This window comes from Misgurnus anguillicaudatus, chromosome 1 (genome assembly GCF_027580225.2).
Source record: "Misgurnus anguillicaudatus chromosome 1, ASM2758022v2, whole genome shotgun sequence".
NCBI classification, from domain to species: domain Eukaryota; kingdom Metazoa; phylum Chordata; class Actinopteri; order Cypriniformes; family Cobitidae; genus Misgurnus; species Misgurnus anguillicaudatus.
The window spans coordinates 5884726-5907476 of NC_073337.2; the positions used below are offsets into that span (position 1 = coordinate 5884726).

Sequence of the window (22751 nt, forward strand, 5' to 3'; positions counted from 1 at the left end):
TGGCTACATCTGACCAAGTGTCGAGGTGTCCTTGAGGAAGACATCTAACCCCAGCTGCTCCCAACAAGCTGGATGGCGCCTTGCATGGCTGACACCGCCGTTAGTGTATGACTGAGTGAGTGATTGGGTAAATGTGAGGCAACTTATAAAGCGCTTTGATGGCTTTTGAAACACTATATAAATGCAGTCTATTTCCCATTTCCCACATCTACGACTTGTACATCCGCATTTCCAGCATCTCTTGCCATCTTTTATCCATTTGAGAATCTGCTCAGGTGAGTGCTTAGTAATTTTACTACCCTGTGACAAGTAGTGTTCTTGACTTACACAAAACAAACATAGTGCTTCAATCTCTTGGCTGATTGCTGGGCATGAGCAGTCTCCATAGCAAAAAAAGTTACCTCTTTGGGTTGGTTTGGTGTGGGGATGGAGAAGATTGTCTAAAGATATCTTTAGATCTGTGAACTCCTGCTCACTATCATTCACCAGCTTTGGTAATGCTAGAAAAGGGAAACTGACAAAAGTGGAGGGGCCACAGACATTTACTGGTAAACAGGAACTGGAGGTGGTGGATGTTATTGAAGAGACATAGTGCTGTTAACACAAAGTGTCTTGGAGTCAAATGCAAGTTCACAAATTTATTGAGAAGAGCAGGCACGTGCACAGATCGGGCTCAACCTGTGCAGAACACATGCCCTTTTTGTCCTTACACTCCGAAGTGCCCTTTTTGGAGGTGTTTTATTATTATTTTTTAATATACAAATTAATGCTATTGTTAACCATTTACGTCTGTCTGTCTATTTTACAAATATGTTTATCAAATAAAATTATTAAAAAAAAAATATTTTTGCATCCGTTCAAACTGTCAGTCAAAGCTCTTAACTCCGCCTCCTGAGTGCAGCGAGCTGAAGTTCCACAGCAGTCAGAGCAGCTCAACGTCTTGCAATGGTAAATAAATATCTTGTTCTTTGAGTACAATGCTGTCTCATTACGAAAGAAACACTAGTATGTCTATAACGGCGCATGTTTTATAACTTTAAGCCGAATTATCCATAGATGGGATTGGGCGAGTGGGCAATCAGGGGGCACCAAGGGCTCCAAACTGCAAACAAATATTGTTTTGACAAAGCGCGAGCAGTTTTTAAACAAGTGTTCACTCATGTGAAGGGCACTCGTGACAACAATACGGAATGCAGGGTCGGGTTTTTACCGTTTTTTTGCATGACGCGTCTCAATCGTTTAACTACGCAGCCCGGGTAAAGTCAACACATCTCACTCAGTCAGACAAATGTCTAGCCTACATTAACACCAAAAACATTACAGATTAGAATGGTCTTAGACATCAGATGCCCAGTTAAGGAAAACTGGATAAAAGACGAGAAACGTGTAAAGGATAGTATGTTCAGTATATTGCCCTGCCACTCATTACAGTATGCTATCTGGATATAACTTATTGTATATGTTTGTATATCTTATGCCTTGAATTAGTCAAGGGAGTTGTATGATTATTTGGTTCATAACTTTTTATTCTGAAATCAACTGCATAGAGTTAAGTCTATTTAGTGTTTAGTATATTTTTTAGTAATGCAGTTATTTGCACCTTCAAAAGACCAAGGTTCCTGGTCCTCAGCACAGTTTTGCCAGGTAGGCAGATACATGTTAAATATACTAATGGCATGGCTAGTATAATCTCCTATTTTGATCTTTAATCTCCTATTTCCCCCTCTTCTCAAACACATACAAAAAAAGAATATCTTTTTTTCTTCACACATATTTTTATTTAACTATGTATGTAAGCAGAGGAAAAAAATTAAATATTCTACAATTAAATGAGAGCGAGTACACAAGAGCACTCCACAAACATATTACTACAAATAGGCCTAATATAGACAAACACCCAGGATGTAAATTGTTAAAGCCAATTTACAAGGCCAGATATCCTTTGCACTGTATAATACCAAGCTATCATGAAATGTAATTTTTCATTCATTAATAGAGATTTTTTCAATCATTAATAGTGAATAAATATAAAGCTTTTAAGATGATTATTATGTGATATTTATTTGGAGGGGGTGCCCTTTTTCAGTTTCAGCACATGCCCCTCAAAACACTGAACCCACTCTGGATGGAGAACGGGGAGTTCACTTCACTCGACAGAGGGTATGTTACACACGCGACTGAAGGTGAGAGAGAACCGGAACCTGGAGACTGATTATCCACTCTGGTCTTGGACTGGGGAGAAATCCACACACGGACAGACGGAACGATCACCTCACACAACAGAGGGTATGAAACACACTCAACTGAAGGTGAGGGTGAAGCGAACCTGGGAGCTTGTAATCCACTATGGTCATGGACCGGGGAGAAATCCACACACGGTAGATGACAGACAGTATGATGCACACACAACTGAAGAATGTCACTAGCAGCACACCCGTCGCTATGGGCGGGCCTTAGGGGGCCGGGCCCGCCCTCAAGGACGCTTGTGCCCCCCCCCAGTATTTAAAAAAATACTGTCATTTTAAATTATTAATGTTGCTAATTTTGTGTTGCATTAATGTTGTATTCTTTATAATTAAAACATTAAAAATATAAAAAAACAATGGTGTGATTTTGTTTGATTGATGATGGGAATCTAGCTACACTGCAACAGCCTATTACGAGGCTACGTACGACACGTACGTGACGTAGCCTACGTCAGTGTATCCGCTCAACAGTTACCGCACTTTTTTAAAACTGGATGAGTTTTCGCTTAGCTATACTGCTTTAAGATGGATATTATCCACAAATGGTTAAAAGCCCAACAACAGTCTCCAAAAGACGCGCAGCAGTCAGACAGAAAGAAACTCCGGTGGCCTTGCAACCAATTTGGCGAGCTGCTCCATTGGTTTTACTTTGTTATCTGACGACGACACCAACGTAGCCGCTAAAATGTAAATTTATAATTGACTGACATGTTTGTCTCAACGAAAATGAACCTTCCGACAACACAATGTCGCAGGCGCTCTTGGCAAACAGATGAGAGGTTTGAAAAGGACATTGACGCACACAGGCGAGAGAGTTCGGGTCTTCTCGGGTCCGTTCAGAAAAAACACATTCATTTTTAAATTTCCCGAGACCCGATGCCGCTATTGTTGTACCCGACTCGTGTCCGAGGCACATGTGAAACTTTTAGACCCGAACCCGATCGGGTCTCGGGTCGGACCTTGGGTTTTCGGATCTAAGTGGACCCGTGAAGAACTCTACCGTGGAGCCCGACCCCGGGCCTAACATACTACTACATTCAGAAGATATGGACTTGATCACTGCGGTGATTCAGCTTGCTTCTGAAAAGGACCTCACTCACAAGTTTAATTTCGAGTGGACACTTTATTAATGAGGAGCTTCTGCTCGGAGAAACGCCGCCTGCCGCTGTACTGACAGGAGGGGAGGGAGAGACGACAGCGCTTGCCTCCACAGTACCGTAGGTTCAAAGTCTGTGTGCGTGTGTGTGTGAATGTGTGTGTGCACGTGTCTCATGGCAATGCATATCCCTCTGTTGACTGCTTTAAAATGCAATGTTTGAGAGATGTCTCTGGTGTTACATGTAATATGTTGTTTAGATTTATGGATATTCATAAAATTGTTTCTATATGTATGTGGTGTGTAGGCTATAGGCTATCTGGTCATATTGCTGATGGTTGTTTAACGTGGTGATTACGTGCTGCGCGAATAGAGTATATATTATTATAAGTATACGTACTGTAGGCTAATAATAAGTGTGCCCTCCCATGCATTTCATATGCCCCCCTTAAGACTGAGGTCTGGCGACGGGTCTGACTAGCAGTGATTGGAATAACGGCATAATAAGTAATCGGCGTTACTAACGTAGTTATTTTTTTCAGTAACGAGTAATCAAATAACTGTACTGTTTCCCCTGTTATAACGCCGTTATCGTTACTTACATTAAAATGATGCCCGTTACTAAAATTAATCTCACTGAAGTGATTTGCACCCGTGTATGCTCGCTCTCTCAGCCAGACACTGTTTTTCTCTTGTGTGTGTGTGTGTTGGGAGAAACATAACTGATGATGATTGGTGTGTGTGTGTGTTAGAGGGGGTGGGACAACCACATAGCTGATGATGATTGGCTTAACTTCCATCGTTAGCCAACCAGAGGCAGAGTTCACGCAAAAGCACAGACAGTCCGACTCCGAGCAGTGTAAAAAAGTCTGAGCAACTGTGTCACTTAGTCGCTAGATTTAGCAACTTTCTATCACTTTAGCTACTTTATTTCAAAAAAGCAACAAGGACAAATCTAGCGATCTTTTCTGGCATGGTTGGAGACTTTTGTAGATTGACATGAAAACACGCGTTGTTCTCTCTTGTCAACGAGTAGCGGCTGCTGCTGCTGTACCCCATCTCAAACGAAGCACTGGCAGGCAGCCCGGTCATCGCGCAGCAATCACTCAGAAAACACCGGTGACAGGGTGATGGCAAATACAAGCAAGGTAGCGGTCGCAAACACGAAGTGTAATAAGCACTACTTTTCCATTGTTGATGTAAAAAGGCATGAATGTTTGTGTAATGTGCAACTTATGCCCATGAAGAAAAAGTCTCTCCACGTCTGTTGCAAGTAATTCTGATCTAAAAAAGCACCTCACATCGTCACATGCTGCCACAAAATGAGTGGTTTCTCTTTAGTATCCATTTTATTCATTTAACATATTTAATTTTAAGGGGCATCCAAGTATTTTGAAATATAATATTTTTTTTAAGTAACGCAGTAATTACTTTCCCTGGTAATGAGTTACTTTTATAATGATGTAACGCAGTTACTAACTTCGTTACTATATGTGAGAAGTAATTAGTAACTATAACTAATTACTTTTTTAAAGTAACGTTCCCAACACTGGTCACTAGAACCCGGAAGGTGTACCGCCTAAAGACAAAGCGAACCAGCTGTACCGGGAAAACAGGCAGAGTTCATTCAAGGTCTAGTTCATGTACATCCACAGGCGTGTGAACTCCGGGCATGGACAAGCTTCCGGATGTCGGGGACCGAACCTGAGATCAGAGGAGAGAGAGAGAGAGAGAGAGAGAGAGAGAACATCCGACAGGACAAAGCAAGGCAGCAGTACTGTGACCAACCGAAACAATGAGCGCGCGACGAGAGACAGGACGGTGTGCTTTTTAAAGGAAAACACTAACAAGACACCACCGGTGAACACTTACCGAAACGAGCGGATGGGGCTAGTGCACACATGAGGAGTCGTCACCAACAGGTAATTAAACAAACACACACACACACACACACACACACACACACACACACACACACACAACCGATCACCCAGGAGTCATGACAGCTGTCTTGAAGTAGGAAGTGGAGAAGTGTGAAAACCAGCCATAAATCTCACCGGCCAATAAAGATCTGTAGCTTATAAACAAGTAATTTTTATTTCACTTTTGCACTGTGCACTATGCAAATCAAAAAACTTTTTTGGTCAAATTTGGATTCAATGTGTGGCTAGCCACCTTTTTGGTCTTGTGTTCTCATTATTAAATGTATATATGAAACAAACATCTTTTGTGCCAGTTAGAACCTAAGCTTTTTAAAACAGGATAGGAGGCATATAGTCCACATATACTGCTATAATGCTCTGTATAATGAAACCATTGAGTGAATGAGTTTAGGTACTAATGTTAACATTATAACAGTATAGGGTGGTTTCGCGGACAGGGATTAGCTTAAGCCAGGACTAGGTCTTAGTTTAATTAGGAAATATAACTAGTTTTAACAAACATGCCTTACTAAAAAACATATAAACTTATATTGTAATTACAGACATTATTATAACATATTAATGTCATGATTCTGCCCCCTTGTCCTTGTTTTATTAGTCTTGAGGCAGGATCATGACAGGCCCATGTTTTGTGTGAAAGCACTGGCTTTGTTTTTTTTAGGCCATGTGCTTTCTGTCTCGTCTACTGACCCCGCCCCCTTGTCTCCTTGTTAATTATCCTATTATTGTTTGATTCATGCCACCTGTTCCCCTCTAGATTTGCTCAAAGCCCATAAATCTTTTCACCCCCAAACAAAACAAAACAAACAAAAAAAACGAAGAAACGAAGTGAGTGAACATGTATGCATCATTGTTTATATTTGTATGCTGTGCATTGTTCTTGTAAAATAATAATGTTAAATAACGTTAAAAAGCAGACTGTTTCGATTAATGACGACTCGAGGGGATCCTCACTGTACTTGTAATAAGAGCATGTGAGAGAGCTCGCGAGGGATCGACCTGGAAGATTGTCCGGTGATAGGTCATCATGTGACTCATTTACGATTAAATTATTTTTCATTAATTTATTTTTCTTTATAATAGTTAGATTGGGCAGGCCTTAACAAAAGGCCATTTAATTACAAAAAAGCCTTGAAAGAAAGGGCACTTTGGTCATCCAGGGGTAAAGTGGCAGGTGCTTGGACAACCTTCACCACCCCTGTACGTGCCTCCTTTGTAGGTATTGCAAATGTGTCTGTGTTTTTCTACTTATGGGTAGGGTTGAATGGCACTAAGTCTGCCTGATTTTCTAAACAAAGTTACGACACTGGTGTAAAATAACAGGGTTGTACCTTCAAAGGTTTAAATGGCCTTTTAAATGGCCAGTAAAAAAACACACTGTAAAAGAACCATAGTTTTACTAATAGTTATTAATACACTAAAAATGAAGGTTACTACACTTTTACTTCCAAAAAACCACCAGCTTGGATCACAGATATGAATATGCGAATTATTCCCGGCCTTCACTCAATCAGCTTGGACCATAGATAAATATGTACATAGATGATGTATTCAGCAGTTCCTAACATTTAGCTGATGGATTTTACAACGCATATGTGAGTTGCACGTTTGCAGCACATTTGCCAAAAGAACCGATCTACAAGTATAAACATCCTTACGTCTTACACGGACCCACTAAGTATAATGGGTAATTTTATTCCTTGTAAAAAAGATGAAAAAAAAAACAGGAGAAAAGCAGTTACAGGGGAACCCAAAGTCGGTCCTGTACGGTGGGTGCCCTGCAGAGTTTACTTCCAACTCTAAACAAACACACCAAAAGCAGCTAACTGAGGTCTTAGTAAGCATTCTAGAAATTTTCATGCAGATGTGCTGTCATGCTGGAGCTAAACTCTGCAGGGAATCACCCCTTCAGGATTGACTTTGGGTACCCCTTCTCTACGGCTTCCACAACTAATAATGAAAAGTTACACTTATTATTTTTTTTAAGTTTTAACAAAAGAAAGAATATGGAAACTTAAATGGCTTTAAGACTGAACTGCACAGACATGTTAACAACATTTGCAGATATTTAAATAATAGTGTAAAGAATGTTGATGTAGTCTAGACATGGACATGAGAGCTCGGTAAGGTGTCAACAACTAGCTTCAATGTTTTGAAACGTGAGTAATTTTGTAGACTCTTAGTAGAGGAGGTGTTTGGGTTTGACACAGTTTAAAAAAGCACAGATCTCTTGTTTCAGATCTTTCCAATGATTGTCAGGCTTCTTAGAGCTTAGCTATGAAGAAAGACTTGCTTGAAGAAAGTTTTTTGTTCAGGCTATAGTTTTTATTTTAGCTGCAGTTTGAGGGGTTATTGTGAAATGTTTGTGTCTGTCAAGGTAGATTTACAGCACTTATGCATGTAAGCACAGCTGCCATGAGTTTCTTTAGGATGTTCATGCAAATGTAAACAAATTTTTAAGTCAAGCATTCTTAAAATTAGAATTTTTTTTCATGGGCTTTGAATTGCAAATCTTCTTACCAAACTTTTCCCCTTGAGTCTTGACAAATAAACACAGACAGATTATGCCCATAGATTTATGATTATGATAAGATAAAATAGTCAAGTTTCCTGCTCTTCCCACGGTCAATAGAATCCCATCATATTTATTTTTTGATATTATAGTTTTTGAGAACTTTATGCATGGTAATCCTATTTTTAGTAAGCACAAATCTGTAAAGGAATAATCTATGAAATAACTATATGTTGACATCCTTCACTGAAGTATCCAACAGGAAATATGTATGCAATGTCTTGCATATGATTAAATTTACATATTTTGAATATTGTAGTTTATATATAAACACTGTATCAGGATTTTAGCATTTGTTCGCTTTCACGTCTCATAGTAATTTAATCTTTAGCATTTCATTTAGATACATTTTTTGTTCTAGTTTTTTAATCATTAGTTTTTGCTGAAAATGTATAGTTTGAAAGGAATATAAATCCTTTTGTATAATAATATCTGCTAAACACATAATATAAATTTAAAGACATCTGCCGAGTCATTTGAGAGGAGGAGCAGAGAGAGCATGTGATTTCAAGTCCAAATCAAAACTTCTGAACATCTTCTTGACTTTATTTCATTCTGAAGGCAAAGAAGCTACAGAACTGGAGTGACAGTTTATGAGGTTAAGAAAATTTAATAATCAGTAAATGGCTTTATTTTACTGAATTTTTGGTAACATGTTTTTAACTATTTTTGTTGATGATAAATTAATGCATTAGCTAACATCAACTAACAATGAACAATACTTCTACAGCATTTTTAATCTTTGTTCTTGTTAATTTCGGCATTTACTAGTGCATTTAAAAAATATTTTTTAACTGTTAACATGAATTAATGCACCATGAACTAACATGAATTACTGTATTGACATTAACTAACATTAACAAGAATTAATACATGTTGAAAAACTATTTTGCTCATTGTTCATGTAAGTCACAAATGTTTACTAATACCTTACTGTAAAGTGCTACCAGTTTTATTATATACTGACAACATATGTAATTAATCCTGATGTAGGTCTTCTGTTTGCCTTAAATGCTTTTAAAATTAAAAAAATTGCAGCAAGTTAAAACAACTTTGTTTTGCAAGTAGATTCAACACACCATTTTAAGCTTAAACCTGTGATTAGTTGACATAATTTATAAAAACAACATAACTTTTAATTAAATGTTTATGTTACATTACAAATTATGTTGACTTAACAAAATGCTACATTATTTTACAGTGTCTTTTTCCACCTTGTAAGAAATACCATACATGTATTTGAAAAGCTGGGTTGTTTTTGACCTATGAAAGTGCAAATATTGGACAGAACAAACCATTGGGTTAAAATCACAGAATGAAGGGTTGTTGTTTACCCACAAAGATTTGTTTTGCTGAAAATATAACAAACACAAAGGACAATTCTGAGCTCTGCTTTTTCTACTGATTTATCAGACCAAATCTTTTATTTCTTTGCAGGCATCATGTTATTTTTCTTGTGTCTGGTTCTCTTGCAGGGTAAGAAGCATACATGCTCGGATATGCACCACTTTAAATGTGTTTCAATAGTCTTGTCATAACCTTATGATATTAAATGTTGTTGAGCCCTTGCTCAGTGTTTCTGTAGAAAACTGTAATCTATCACAATAACAATTGGTTTGTTAAAAATGTGTAATGTGTCTGTATGGCTGTGTTTGACATTATGTCCTGTGAATACAAACAGATTTTAAAAATGGACGTCAAGTCGAAGCTAATGTAAGGTTGGTGAATGGTTTCAACTCTTGTTCTGGACGAGTGGAGGTTCTTTATGGTGGTGTATGGGGAACAGTGTGCGATGATGGCTGGGATCTATCAGAAGCTGCCGTGGTGTGTAGAGATCTGGGATGTGGGGATGCTATAAAGGCAAAGAGTGTTGCATATTTTGGACAAGGTTCAGGACAAATATGGATGGATGATTTAAGTTGTGTTGGCACAGAGACTTCACTGGAAAACTGTGGATTTGCGGGGTGGGGAGTAAGCAATTGTGGGCATGGTGAAGATGCTGGAGTCGTTTGTCAAGGTAAATTTAAGCAAAATAAAACAATTGTATACTTAACAGAACCAAAGAGACAAATGCAAAGTTCTAAGCATTTCTAATCCCTGATCATGTTTGTTGACATTAGCCTTAGTTAGGTTGGTGAATGGCAGTAACTCTTGTTCTGGACGAGTAGAGGTTCTTCATAATGGTCAATGGGGAACAGTTTGTGATAACGGCTGGGATCTTTTAGACGCTACAGTGGTGTGTAGAGAGGTGGGCTGTGCAGATGCCCGAGAAGCAAAGATTGGTGCTTATTTTGGAGCAGGTTCTGGACAAATATGGATGAATGCTTCACAATGTACTGGGAGTGAGACTTCATTGGTGAGCTGTTCATCAATAAAATGGGGAATACAGAACAGTACCCACTCAAAAGATGCTGGAGTCATCTGTAACCGTGAGCTACGAATTTTTGTATACATATTGTTTGTATTTAATATGTAAACTCTGTCATTATTTGTTTGCTTTTAAACTGATCGTTCTAAACCTTTTTACTAACACAAAAGGAGACATTTTGAAAAATCTTTATGTTACTCTTTAATAAAGACAGTCACTAATGACCTAATTGTAAATAATTCATGGAAAATTTTCACTCGATTACACCATAGAAATTATTTTTTTTGCATGTTGATTTGTCACTTTTCTATTTGGTGTTTCAGAAGAAAAAAATAACATAATGGTAACTAAATAATGACAGAAGTTATAGGAACATTTGAGCATTTTAATATCTCGTCCTTTATTCATAATTAGCTCCTGTTAGGTTGGTGAATGGCATTAACTCATGTTCTGGAAGAGTGGAGGTTTATCATTATGGAGTATGGGGAACAGTGTGTGCAGATTACTGGGACTCTACTGATGCTGCAGTGGTGTGTAAACAGCTCGGATGTCCGACTGGTGCAGAAGCAAAACTATATACTGATTTTGGAACTGGTGTGGGAACAATATGGATGGATGATGTTCAATGTACAGGGACTGAATTATCACTAACAGACTGCACATTTCTTGGATGGGGATCAAACAACTGTGATCATTCACGTGATGCTGGAGTCATCTGTCGAGGTAGGATAGAATACTTTGTTTTGTTACTTTGCCAGTCTGCACTCAAACCTTTAAAAGAACAGTATGTAGGATTGTGGCCAAAACTAGTACTGAAATCACAAAACTTGTGGCTAAAACTGGTACTGCAGTCACACAACTGGTGGTCAACACACAACATGACAACATAAACATCAGTTGAGGGCTGCAACTCCACATTTTAAATGACAATATCCTGGCCAGACCACTGTTGTCAGTGATATAAGCATTTGAAATTAAAATGATTTCTTATTGTCTAGTGACATATGAGGGCCATTTTATGATTAATTGATATACATTTCTTACATACTGTTCCTTTAAGTAAATGCTTAGAATATTTAGGCTTGAATATGAAAATGTTTCTGTTAAAAGTAATTTCATCTGTACTTACAGATGACTGTACAGAAGAAAAGCAGAAATTATAACTCTATGATAATATTGTGCAATATATGTCTATGTAACTTGTCTGTATTAGTACTAGGTGAGATTTGCAGAAACTAAATTGCATGATTGACACGTTGACCTCTGCTTACATGTAATGTTTTCATCCTCTCTCCTTTAGATGTTAGACTGGCAAATGGATCTAATAGGTGTGTAGGTAGAGTGGAGGTTTTACATAATAACCAATGGGGAACCGTCTGTGATGCTGGCTGGGATTTAGCAGATGCTGCAGTGGTGTGTGCAAGCATGGGTTGTGGGGTTCCAAAGGAGGAGGATTTCTATGGGCAGGGTTCAGGACCCGTGTGGCTGGATGATTTGCGATGCTCTGGGAATGAGTCAACAGTGACAAAATGTCAATCAAAGGAAATTGGAACAAGCACCTGTAGCCATGGACAAGATGCTGGAGTCTTCTGTCGATGTAGGTTGAAATTCTATTTTATGACTGAAGATCTCATTATAATAAACTGCATATTATTATATAATTAGCTTATATTGTATGTGAATCTCAATATTTCCTTGCAGATATAAAGCTGGTAGATGGTACAAGTTCATGTGATGGCAGAGTTGAGGTTTTTTACAATGAAATCTTTGGTGCAGTGTGTCACACTGGCTGGGGTCTGGAAGAAGCTACAGTTCTGTGTAGACAGCTGGGTTGTGGTGATGTTGTAGAGCCAACCTCATATGTGGGCCCATTTGTTGGGCCAAAATGGCTGGATAATCTTAGGTGTACCGGAAATGAGTCCACAGTGCAGAGCTGTCCATTTACGGGATGGGGTGTCAGCAGTTGTGGGGATGGACTTTACGCAGGAGTTGTTTGCAAAAGTAAGATCATTTTCAATCTTTCTAACACATAATATGTATTATGAATGAGTATTATAATTGAAGTATCTTGCTTTTTAAAGCTTTAAAACTATAACTTATCTTATATCTTATCCTCAGACATGCTGATGTTTGCTTCAGAATGCATTTGCCTATTTATTATCTATTCATTGTCTATTTTCAGTAATGCACATTTAGTATGTATTTGCCAAAGGTTCATGCTTGGCTTATATTGTAAGTTAGATGACTCTTAAAATTAAGTCAAGTTCAGGTTGCTGAATTAATGCATACATTAAAGACTGGACTGATTTACTAAATACAACATGATTAATACTTTTTTGTGACCACAAGAATTTAACCCATAAACAATGCACTGTCACTGTAACTCTTTCCCCGCCAGCATTTTTAAGAAAAGTTGCCAGGGCCAGCATTTTTCATGATTTTAACAAAAGTTTAATGCCTTCCAGAATATGTTCTTCTTTAAATATATAAACAAACAATATATCAGATACAGACCCTCTGCTTTCAAACAAAAAAAATGTTTCATCCTACCTTCATTAGTTCTCTTGTAATCACCTCTCAAACATGGGTAGGTTTCTTCAAAAACACCCAATTTTGAGCAAAAAGCTGAGATAATTCAATTTTTGCGAAGGACTTTTGATAGAGATTAGATGCAGAGCGATCTTTAAAAGATTCACGGAGTTCTTTCTCTTTCACGTGAGGCGCTACTTCCGGGTTGAATAAGTTGCGGAAGTGCGCCACCTGGTGGATAATAGCGGTATTGCGGAAAGACGGAAAATCTCGTCATTGGCGGGGAAGCGTTTTCTCTTAATTGACGAGATATCTCGTCAATGGCGGCGAAAGAGTTAATTAAGCGTGAGCAAAAATAGAACCAATGCCAAAATTATCACATCACTGCTCATGCGTTCGGTGTGCATGCTCCAACTTGTTAACATAGGCGCTGAAAAATCATGCGCCGCTTACGTGCTGCTACATGTGTTTTGATGGAAAAAAATTTTGGTAGCAGAGATTCCTCCTTTTAAATATATAATTATGGTTTTCATTCACTCCCCTTAAGGTTTCAGACTGGTAAATGGATCTAATCAGTGTTCTGGGAGAGTAGAGGTGTTATATAACTATCAATGGGGAACCATCTGTGATGCTGGATGGGATTTAACAGATGCTGCAGTGGTGTGTAGTAGCATGGGCTGTGGAACTCCTGTAGCAGCAAAGACCGGAGCTTTCTTTGGGCAGGGTTCAGGACCTGTGTGGCTTGATGGTGTGAGTTGTTCTGGGAATGAGCCAACAGTGAAAAATTGTTCATCAAAGCCATTAGGAACAAGTACTTGCAGTCATGGACAAGATGCTGGAGTCATCTGTAATCGTGAGTCTAAAATCCTTTGAGAAATATATTGCCTGTAGTTCACCCAAAATCAACACTTTGTGATTGTTTATTTGCTCAAACTTTTATTCTAACACAAAATGAAACAATTAGAAGAATCTTCATTTTACAAATTTCCAGTTACACTGCTTAATGACCTATTTTTGGGTTATTCATCATGAAAAATCTTCCCATAGTCTACTGCAATCAGCATCTAAAATGTTTAAACTGCTGTGTATTTTTAAAGTCTATGTGTTTTACAGAGGTGTCAAGTAAGGAAGTACAAATACTGTTACCTTACTTAAATAGAAATTTGGGGTATCTATACTTTACTGGAGTAATTATTTTTCAGCCGCCTTTTTACTTCTATTCCTTACATTTTCATGCAATTATCTGTACTTTCTACATTTAAAAAATAGCCTCGTTACTCCTATTTCATTTCGGCTTGATTTAATTCCGGCTTGAACCTATCCAGAGAAATTGCGCCATCCGGATGAATCTGATTGTGGTTGGATGAGAAGTATAAACATACACCATTCCGACAACCTATTGGTTTGTACGCGATCCCGGCACCCAACCTGACTGCAGATGATCAAATGTGTGTTTAATGACGCTACGCAGATAAACATAAAAGTACCGTGAGAGCGATTAGAAAGCATATCCACTGTGAGAGACATAATCTAAAAGAAAAATCCACAAATCAGAATATATAATTTTTTAACTATTTATTTGTATGATACAGCTGCAAATTAGTATTTGAACACTTGTCTATCAGCTAGAATATCAGCCCAGAACTACACAGGAGGAGCTGGTCAATGACCTGAAAAGAGCTGGGACCACCATTGGTCAGATGAGACCAAAATATAATTTTTTGTCATAATTCCACTAAACGTGTTTGGAGGAAGAAGATTGATGAGTACCATCCCAAGAACACGATGGGGGTGGTAGCATCAGGCTTTGGGGTTTTTTTTGCACGTGGGACAAGGCGACTGCACTGTGTTAAGGAGAGGATGACCAGGGCCATGTATTGCAAGATTTTGGGGAACAGTTAGAGCATTGAAGATGGGTCGAGGCTGGGTCTTCCAACATGACAATGACCCAAAGCACACAGCCAGGATAACCGAGGAGTGGCTTTGTAAGAAGCATATCAAGGTTTTGGTGGGGCCTAGCCAGTCTCCAGACCTCAACACAATAGAGAATCTTTGGAGGGAGCTCAAACTCTGTGTTTCTCAGCGACAGACCAGAAACCTGATTGACCTAGAGAAGATCTGTCTGGAGGAGTGGGCCAAAATCCCTCCTGCAGTGTTTGCAAACCTGGTGAAAAACTACAGGAAATGTTTGACCTCTGTAATTGCAAAGGCTACTGTACCAAATATTATCATTGACTTTCTCAGGTGTTCAAATCTATTTTTTTAGATTTTGTCTCTCACAGTGGACATGCACCTTTGATGACAATTTCAGACCCCTCCATGATTTCTAAGTGGGAGAACTTGCAAAATAGCAGGGTGTTCAAATACTTATTTTCCTCACTGTATTTATTATTTGCATGAACAAAACCTACTTAGCTGAATGGTTGAGTGTTAAATCAATCAGACACATAACCATACATAACAACTTTTGCTTTTGTTAATAGACATCTGGGGCCTCATTTATAAAGCGTGTATACGCACAGATTTAATAGTAAAGTGTGCGTACGCAAAAATCCACGGCAAAGTCCATATTTATAAAACCTGTCTTTGACATTGAAAAGTTCTTAGCGCCACGTCAGGGTCTGAGCAGATGTACACACTTTTGCTTGTCTGATTACTACAGGTTTTTGGAAATATAAGCCATTCTTGCTGCTCAAAATTGGGCTTAAACATTGCCAGGCACTCTTTTATATGTCTATGACCTTAATTAGGAATCGTTTAAAGGCAAAGATCTGAAACTGCTCAGCTGCTCAGAATGTAGTTTTCATATTTCAAAACCTTTTAGCAGTAATAATAGTACAGTAACTGTAATTTATTAACCCCCAGGGGTCCAAAAACGCAGCGCCGCGTTTTGACGTGTTTTCTCCTTATCATAGGAGAATCAACTTAAAATACTCCATCATTAATAATCATACACTTACGTGTTTGACATCATATGAAACTGTGAAGGGTCCTCTTTAATTTGTGAACATTCACAGTAACAACAGATCTTTGTCTTTTAAGAAAATAAACAGGGTGTGCATCCAGAAATTTCTGTCTCTGCCAGCTGTCTCTTAAAACGTGTTACAAAAATCAGTTGAAACTCTGCGAATACTCGTCACACAAACATGATACACATATCCAAAGAAAGCCTGAAATGTCTACTTTTAAACAAGCTTATTATAATCGAAAACAAATATTGCCTGTTTATATAATCTGCATTGAAGTAAAGAGAGTGCTGTTTTTCCTGACTGACTTCATTATCTTTAATGCGATCACACCCACAGGTGGTACACGCTGTTGACATGGTAATGAAGACACGAGCAGTTCAAACCATAACAAGCAAAGCGTAAAGTTTTATCAGATTTAAAGACTTTTCACCGCATGTTTGGATGATAAACTTTAAACACACGTGAGGAATATCTTCATTTATGTCTGGACATTGAGGAAGAGAAGCGTTTATCTTTAACGTTACCTAAGAAGAAGAACAATGGAAGATGCGATGGATGAGGATATATTGCTGAAGAAACTGTAAGTCATTTATCTTCATTTATATTTGCTATTATGGCTTGTGCAGTTACACAGCTACACAAGCGACCTCAGCAGACTGCACGCTTGTTATTGAAAAACTTTTGCATTGTTTACAAACGAGGACGCGTGATTGTCACGTAATAGCGGATCTACATGCTATGTTAGACACAGTTATTCACTTTCGTTTTCTTCATGGCAACTTTGAGTAAGACTGCACTGCAAGATTTTTTAGTGTGTGCTGTAATATGATTCCATACATTGTTTACAATTCCATCCATTGCGCTTTACATGCGACACCGTTGTTATGAGCGCTGCGTTGTTTAGGCGGAGACGCGAGCTCGCGCACATGGACGCCATATGCGATGTGTTTTTAAAGTTCATACGCGCTTCCAGAAACGCGTTATGAACAGAAGCTAGGCGATCGAATGGGCATCTTAAAAAACAGTCATCTGAAAACAGTTTTTTATAAAACTAATCACTGCAGATGTTTATCTGAGATGTTCTGAATTTAGTCCAAATGTACACGATCATTTATCGGAATGTAGTGCTATCAGTGAAATTTACCCATCAGTTATGTGTAAGGGTATTTCTGTGGACAATTTATGCTAACAGCTGTTTATAACTCTCTTACAGGTCTGCATCCCTCTCATCAGTACAAAACTATGAAGTGGAAAAACATATTCACACTTTTTGGACATAAAGTTATATGGTAACATGAGCCACAAGAGCAGCTCTGTTGTGTATCAGTTTCTTAGTTTATACAAGTTTTTGAATAGGGTTTGTTTCCAAATAAACTGAAAATGTCCTACTGACCTTAATTTCTATTTTGATTATATTGTTAACTTCTTAATAAACCTTAAACAAACATGTATACATTTGTCCTCACATTCTTTACAGTTCACTCTCAGATTCCTGCCTAAAGGATGCAGCTCATTATGCGAGTCTTTTGTTTCTCAGCTGTCAATGAATCCTTCTCGCATACGGCCCCTCTAAACCAAAACTGTCTAACAATTTCTAAATCAATATATTTTTATGTGAATGAGTAAGCAGAATGATTTTCACTTGATTTTAGAGAAAAAAACTCTAGACTACTAGATTCTGTTTAGAAAAGTCTTGTTAAAACATGATTAGTATGGGTTTTGTGGACTTATATCAGTTACTTAAAAATGTTGCTTTTCAAAATAAACATGCATAAACATGATTCTCTCAAAAATACAAACATGTACATACATGTAGCTCATAAAATATTGTAGCCCAGTTTGTGCTGAACGCAGTGGTTTGAGACACTTGCCTTTATTATGTTTTAAAGCAACTGAAAAAAGACCAAATGTAAGAGCATGTGACAACCTCTGAGAGTGTCCCAAAATGGTCGGACCCCAGCAGGTTAAAGGGCCATTTCACCGATAGGAACATTAATCTTTATGGAAAGTGAGTCATATTTGTAGTCAAAATGTAACATAAATGTAGAATTTTGTGCCTATTTGACAGAGACAAGACAAAATGTGACTTTAGAGCACATTTGTATGAAAAACTACAACTGCCACTATGCACCACAATGCGCAGCTCTGCAAGCCACTCCCATTACTCGGAACACGGCTCAGACATGCTATTATGTACATAAATGCCACGTTAGTAAAACATGGCGGCTGGTCGTTTTTTTTCGGTCTGTGTTCGTATATTTTCGTAAGTCCCACCCACTTATCTGTAATTGGTCTGAAGCGTGAGTGGGTCCCACCCATAGCCCCCACCTTGGAAAAATGAGGAATGAGTGTCTGTAGTCTTTCACACTCAATAGAGATACAGGATTTCCTTCTTTCAATGACGCAAAATGACGATTTTTACATCATTGAAAGAAGGAAGTGCCTCACTGAAATCAGTATTTCTCCCCTCTCAGGGGAAACTGAGGGAATGGTGCACGACCATTCAAAAACATGACTGGGGTTCTAACGGTATAAAGCTTAATGCAAATGGGTGAAGTTTCCCTTTAATTTGTGACAAGGGTATGCAGCAAACCTCAAATCAAACCAACACAAACCTCAGCTTTTTGATAATTTCATGTATTAAAAATAATACTTTATTGCATTTTTTATTGTAAACTGCTATATATATATATATATATATTCACCTCCAGAAACTTCCGTAAAAAATGTTAAATTGTCTTCTTTGAAACAAAACCAAAATTAGTCTTCTAGACAAAAAATGTTAATTTCACCCCCCACACACACACACACTCACACTCAAAAAGGGCTGAGCCAGTTAAAGGGTTGAGTAGTTTTGAAACCAGTACTTTTACACTGTTACAGTTGATACTTCAACTTCTTCAGAAGTCTTTTTAAATCCTATTATCTATACTTCTACCTGAGCAATGAATGAGAATACTTTTCACCACTGGTGTTTTACAAAAACAGCATACATTTTTGAAATAACACAAGGGTAGGTAAATCATGACAAACTACAACAACCTTTGAGCATTTTTAAAATTAACATGTCCTTTATTCATGTTTAGCTCCTGTTAGGTTGGTGAATGGTGATAACTCATGTTCTGGACGTGTGGAGGTTCTTCATAATAGAACATGGGGAACAGTGTGTATAGATTCCTGGGACTCTACTGATGCTGCAGTGGTGTGTAAAGAGGCCGGATGTCCGACTGGTGCTGAAGCAAAGATATATTCCTACTTTGGACCTGGTGTGGGAACAATATGGATGGATGATGTTCAATGTACAGGGACTGAATTAACACTTAAGGAATGCAAATTTCTTGGATGGGGATCACACAACTGTGATCATTCACGTGATGCTGGAGTCATCTGTCGAGGTTACAAAAATTGTTTTTACTTTGGCTCTGCTCACAGTCTCTGCAAATTCTGCCATATTGAAAATCCCTTAAGTTATATTATTATTAAAAGGGGTAATAAATATTATAAAAACATATTCTTATATTGTGTCATATGATTCTATGTTCACCGGGCAGTTTATTTTGTACAGTACGCCTTACTTTCATTGGGTTGAACCTTCAGAACTGCTTGAGTTCTTCATGGTATATAGATTTAACAAGGTGTAGGAAACATTCCAAGATTGGGAGATTTTGGTCCATACTTGCAGTATATAATAGCAGTTAGCATGGATGTGATGCAAATCTCCCATTTCACCATATCCCAAAGGTGATCCATTGGAATGAGATCTGGTGGCCGTGGAGGCTATTGGAGTACAGTGAGCTTGTTGTCATGTTCGAGATTGTTTGAGCTTTGTGACATGGTGAAGTATCCTGCTGAAAGTAGCCATCAGAAGATGGTTACACTGTGGTCATAATGGGATGGACATGGTCTGTAACAATTCTCAGGTAGGCTGTGGCATTTAAACAATGCACAGTTGTTACTAAGGGGCCCAAATTGTGCCAAGAAAATATCCCCCACACTATTACTATTACGTTATGCTGGTGTATAGTGATGAGGAGGACAATGGATTAAAAGAAACATAGAACTTTAATAACACAATGACAATAAATACAGACATACATCAAACGTACAGTATAACATCAACAAGATTGGACAAGGACTGAATAAAGGCAATGGTTAATATACATAGAACACAGGTGATGACGATGATTAAAATAACAAAAAACAGGTGCAAACAATGATGACTAAATGAAACATGAGGAAAAACTAATGAACAAAGACAAGACTGTAACAAATACACCATTACACCACCAGCACCAGCCTGAACCATTGAACTGTAACAAGTTTCAGTCACCTGATACTGTGTTTGCGTGTGGAAGAATGGCCAAACCACATTAAAAAAACTATGTTTTTTCCCACCTGTGTGGACAGGGCCAAAATCCCTTTTTTTCCCCATGCTTGGTTTGACCATTCTGATAGCTGTCTTCACCATGTTTAGATTCCTAAATTTGAGTTGCTGCCATGTGATTGACTGATTAGCAATTTGTGTTAAAGATGACATAGAATGATTGAACGGGGTATTTATCCTTGTTCTGCGATGTGACATGTAGACAACAAAATTCTGGTTGGGTCTGTAATGCCTTAGAAGCTTCCTAAAAAGCTATATTAGGGTGGGGAATGTTTGCACCTATTTGGCGTCCCTTCGGTCTTAACTGGCAACATCATTATGAAATGCGAGCACTTGACGCTGATTGGCTGCCTTTGTTGCCTTTACTGCCTCTCAAAAGAATGTTTACTTTGCCATCTTCAGAACACGGACAGACCAAAATTTAGAAGAGCTCACCTTGGAAAGCGACTCGCCATTTCGCCTTAAACTTCGTGAACATTGCTGCAATTATTAGATGCTCAATTATTTTGAAAGGGAGGGAGAGTGGAGGGGCAGTGAGATGCATTTTACGTAACATGTATCCGCTGTTCAGATTAGGCCATTTTCTGGCGGACCTTTCTAAAGGAAGAATTTCTATGAAACGGAAATGTTAAGAATGTCTAGCACTTTTTGTATGTTCGTGAATGCGGGTAGACTACCGTTATTCAACTAAGACAAGGTAAAAAACGTTTTTTTTTCATTCCCTGTCACCTTTAAAGTGAACCTATTTCGTTGCTAAAAAAAATTTGTATTCTGTGTATTTTAGGGATGCACGGAATCCAGGATTCGGATTCGGCCGAATACTGGGATTTTTGACGGGGTTCGGGTTCGGCCGAATCCTAGATTTTTTTTCCACCGAACCGAATAGGCTTGCGCTACGCTGGTCGACGTCACGTGGCCGTTGATTACACACATCGGGTGCTGACGTGGAGATGAGCTTTTTCTTTCGGTGAGCCTTAGGGGCTGGACACACCAAAACTTTTAAACACGGCTGAAAACGCCTTGAGGACGCCAAATGCCAGCTGTTTCTCAGCCGAGCGCTTGGTCGCAGTGATGCTTCAGCTGTGAGCCGGTTGGTTGCTGTGGTAATGTCCCGCCCCTCCTCCACTGTAATTGGACGGCCGTGTGAAGACTGTGACATTGACGAGCGGAGCTTCTAACTCAAAGTATATAGTTTTCAGCGCGAAGCTGCTTGCTTATTGGAAAAACGAGCGTGTCGCAACGCATCGCTTTTATTATGCATAGGCTTATGGTAATTGTCAAAATAGTTTTCCAACTTGTCATCCTGGCATAATGTACAGTTAAAATTAAATAAAATGAAAAATACACTGCTGTGGACGTTGTTTACTTCATTAATGTGCTTTACTGTGTTAATGGAATAAGGATGCGAGTAGGATTCGGTATTCGGATTCGGCCGAATCTTAAACGGTGGATTCGGCCGAATCTTAAACGGTGGATTCGGGATTCGGCCGAACCTAAAAAATCTGGATTCGGTGCATCCCTAGTGTATTTGGTATAATACGTGTTTGCGTGGTTTATGGTTCAAAGCCATTTGTTTTGAGAATAATGGCTGGCTAGCTGGCTCAGCCCAAACCTAAATGGCTGCTGCAGCCGCCAAACTTTTCATAGCTGCAAATGGCTGATGCTGCCACTTCATGTCTACAGATGTCTATGTTATACTGATAACTAGATCTCAATCTTTCCAAGCAATGAGAAAATGATACTGAGAAAAACTGTAATATCAACGCACACTGTTATCAGTATTATTTTGGACAAAGTTTTGCACATTTCACTTCAATGTACGCTGAAGCATGCGTCATGAATTAGCAATGTGGAAAATGTGGTTTGTTACTACAGTAATATCACGTTCAGTGCTATAAATATCTCCGTTCCAGAATATTTGGTTCATAACATCAATCTTTGATTCAGTTGTTTGTACAACCGTGCCCTAAAGATTTAACAAAAGTCTGGGTAAGTATAAAGGAATTAGGAAAGTATGTGAGAAGTGAGATAAAAATTACATTGCTTGCTTCCTTCTGCCATTTCACCTCAGTGTGAGAAAAAAATGCATTGCTTCATCTGTACGGAAAACTAGCAATTTAAATTGGTCGTCAATTCACTGCGAGTCTCTGGCCGTTTCCCAGTCCGAAGACTGCAGCCTCCGGAGGTTGCATTTTACACTGCATACGTCATCAAGACTGTCATATTTCAAAATATTAACAATTATAAAGTTTATTCTTAGTTAATCGTAAATAGTTGTAATATGCATATGGCTTGCGAATGTAACGCTGAGTTAACTTAAATAAACCAGGCTTGATGATGTCTGTAGCCTGCATATGTGACCTCTCGTAGCAACGAGAGAGCAGAAGACTGTGCTGTTATGAAACCAGCGTGAAAATAGATCTTGTGTATTGTTTATATATTTTGTGTGTGTATGTCTCTCTATGTGATAATTCTAGCCGGCTCAGCCAAACTTTGTCAGCTTTATCAACTTTGACAGTGTGGCTTGAACAGAATGTAACAGATTAGTAATGTAAGGATTACTAAAACATTAAAACCATGTCTGCATTTGTGACCGTAGAAACGACAAACAACAAGCCCTACTCTGCACTACACAAAACTCATG

The 22751-nt window shown here is 38.5% G+C and overlaps 1 protein-coding gene and 1 long non-coding RNA gene across 2 annotated transcripts in view; one reads left to right on the plus strand and one right to left on the minus strand.

The window, feature by feature from the left end:
• The window catches only part of LOC141351464 (uncharacterized), a 461703-nt gene that overhangs the window by 162505 nt on the left and 276447 nt on the right, over positions 1 to 22751 (minus strand). The gene's annotated exons all lie outside the window — the stretch shown is intronic.
• LOC141365523 (scavenger receptor cysteine-rich domain-containing group B protein-like) lies at positions 9300 to 10444 on the plus strand. Its single transcript, XM_073870052.1, has 3 exons — positions 9300 to 9333; positions 9539 to 9934; positions 9978 to 10444. The coding sequence occupies exons 1-3, from the start codon at positions 9300 to 9302 to the stop codon at positions 10331 to 10333; spliced, it is 786 nt and encodes a 261-aa protein (XP_073726153.1). The 3' UTR covers positions 10334 to 10444.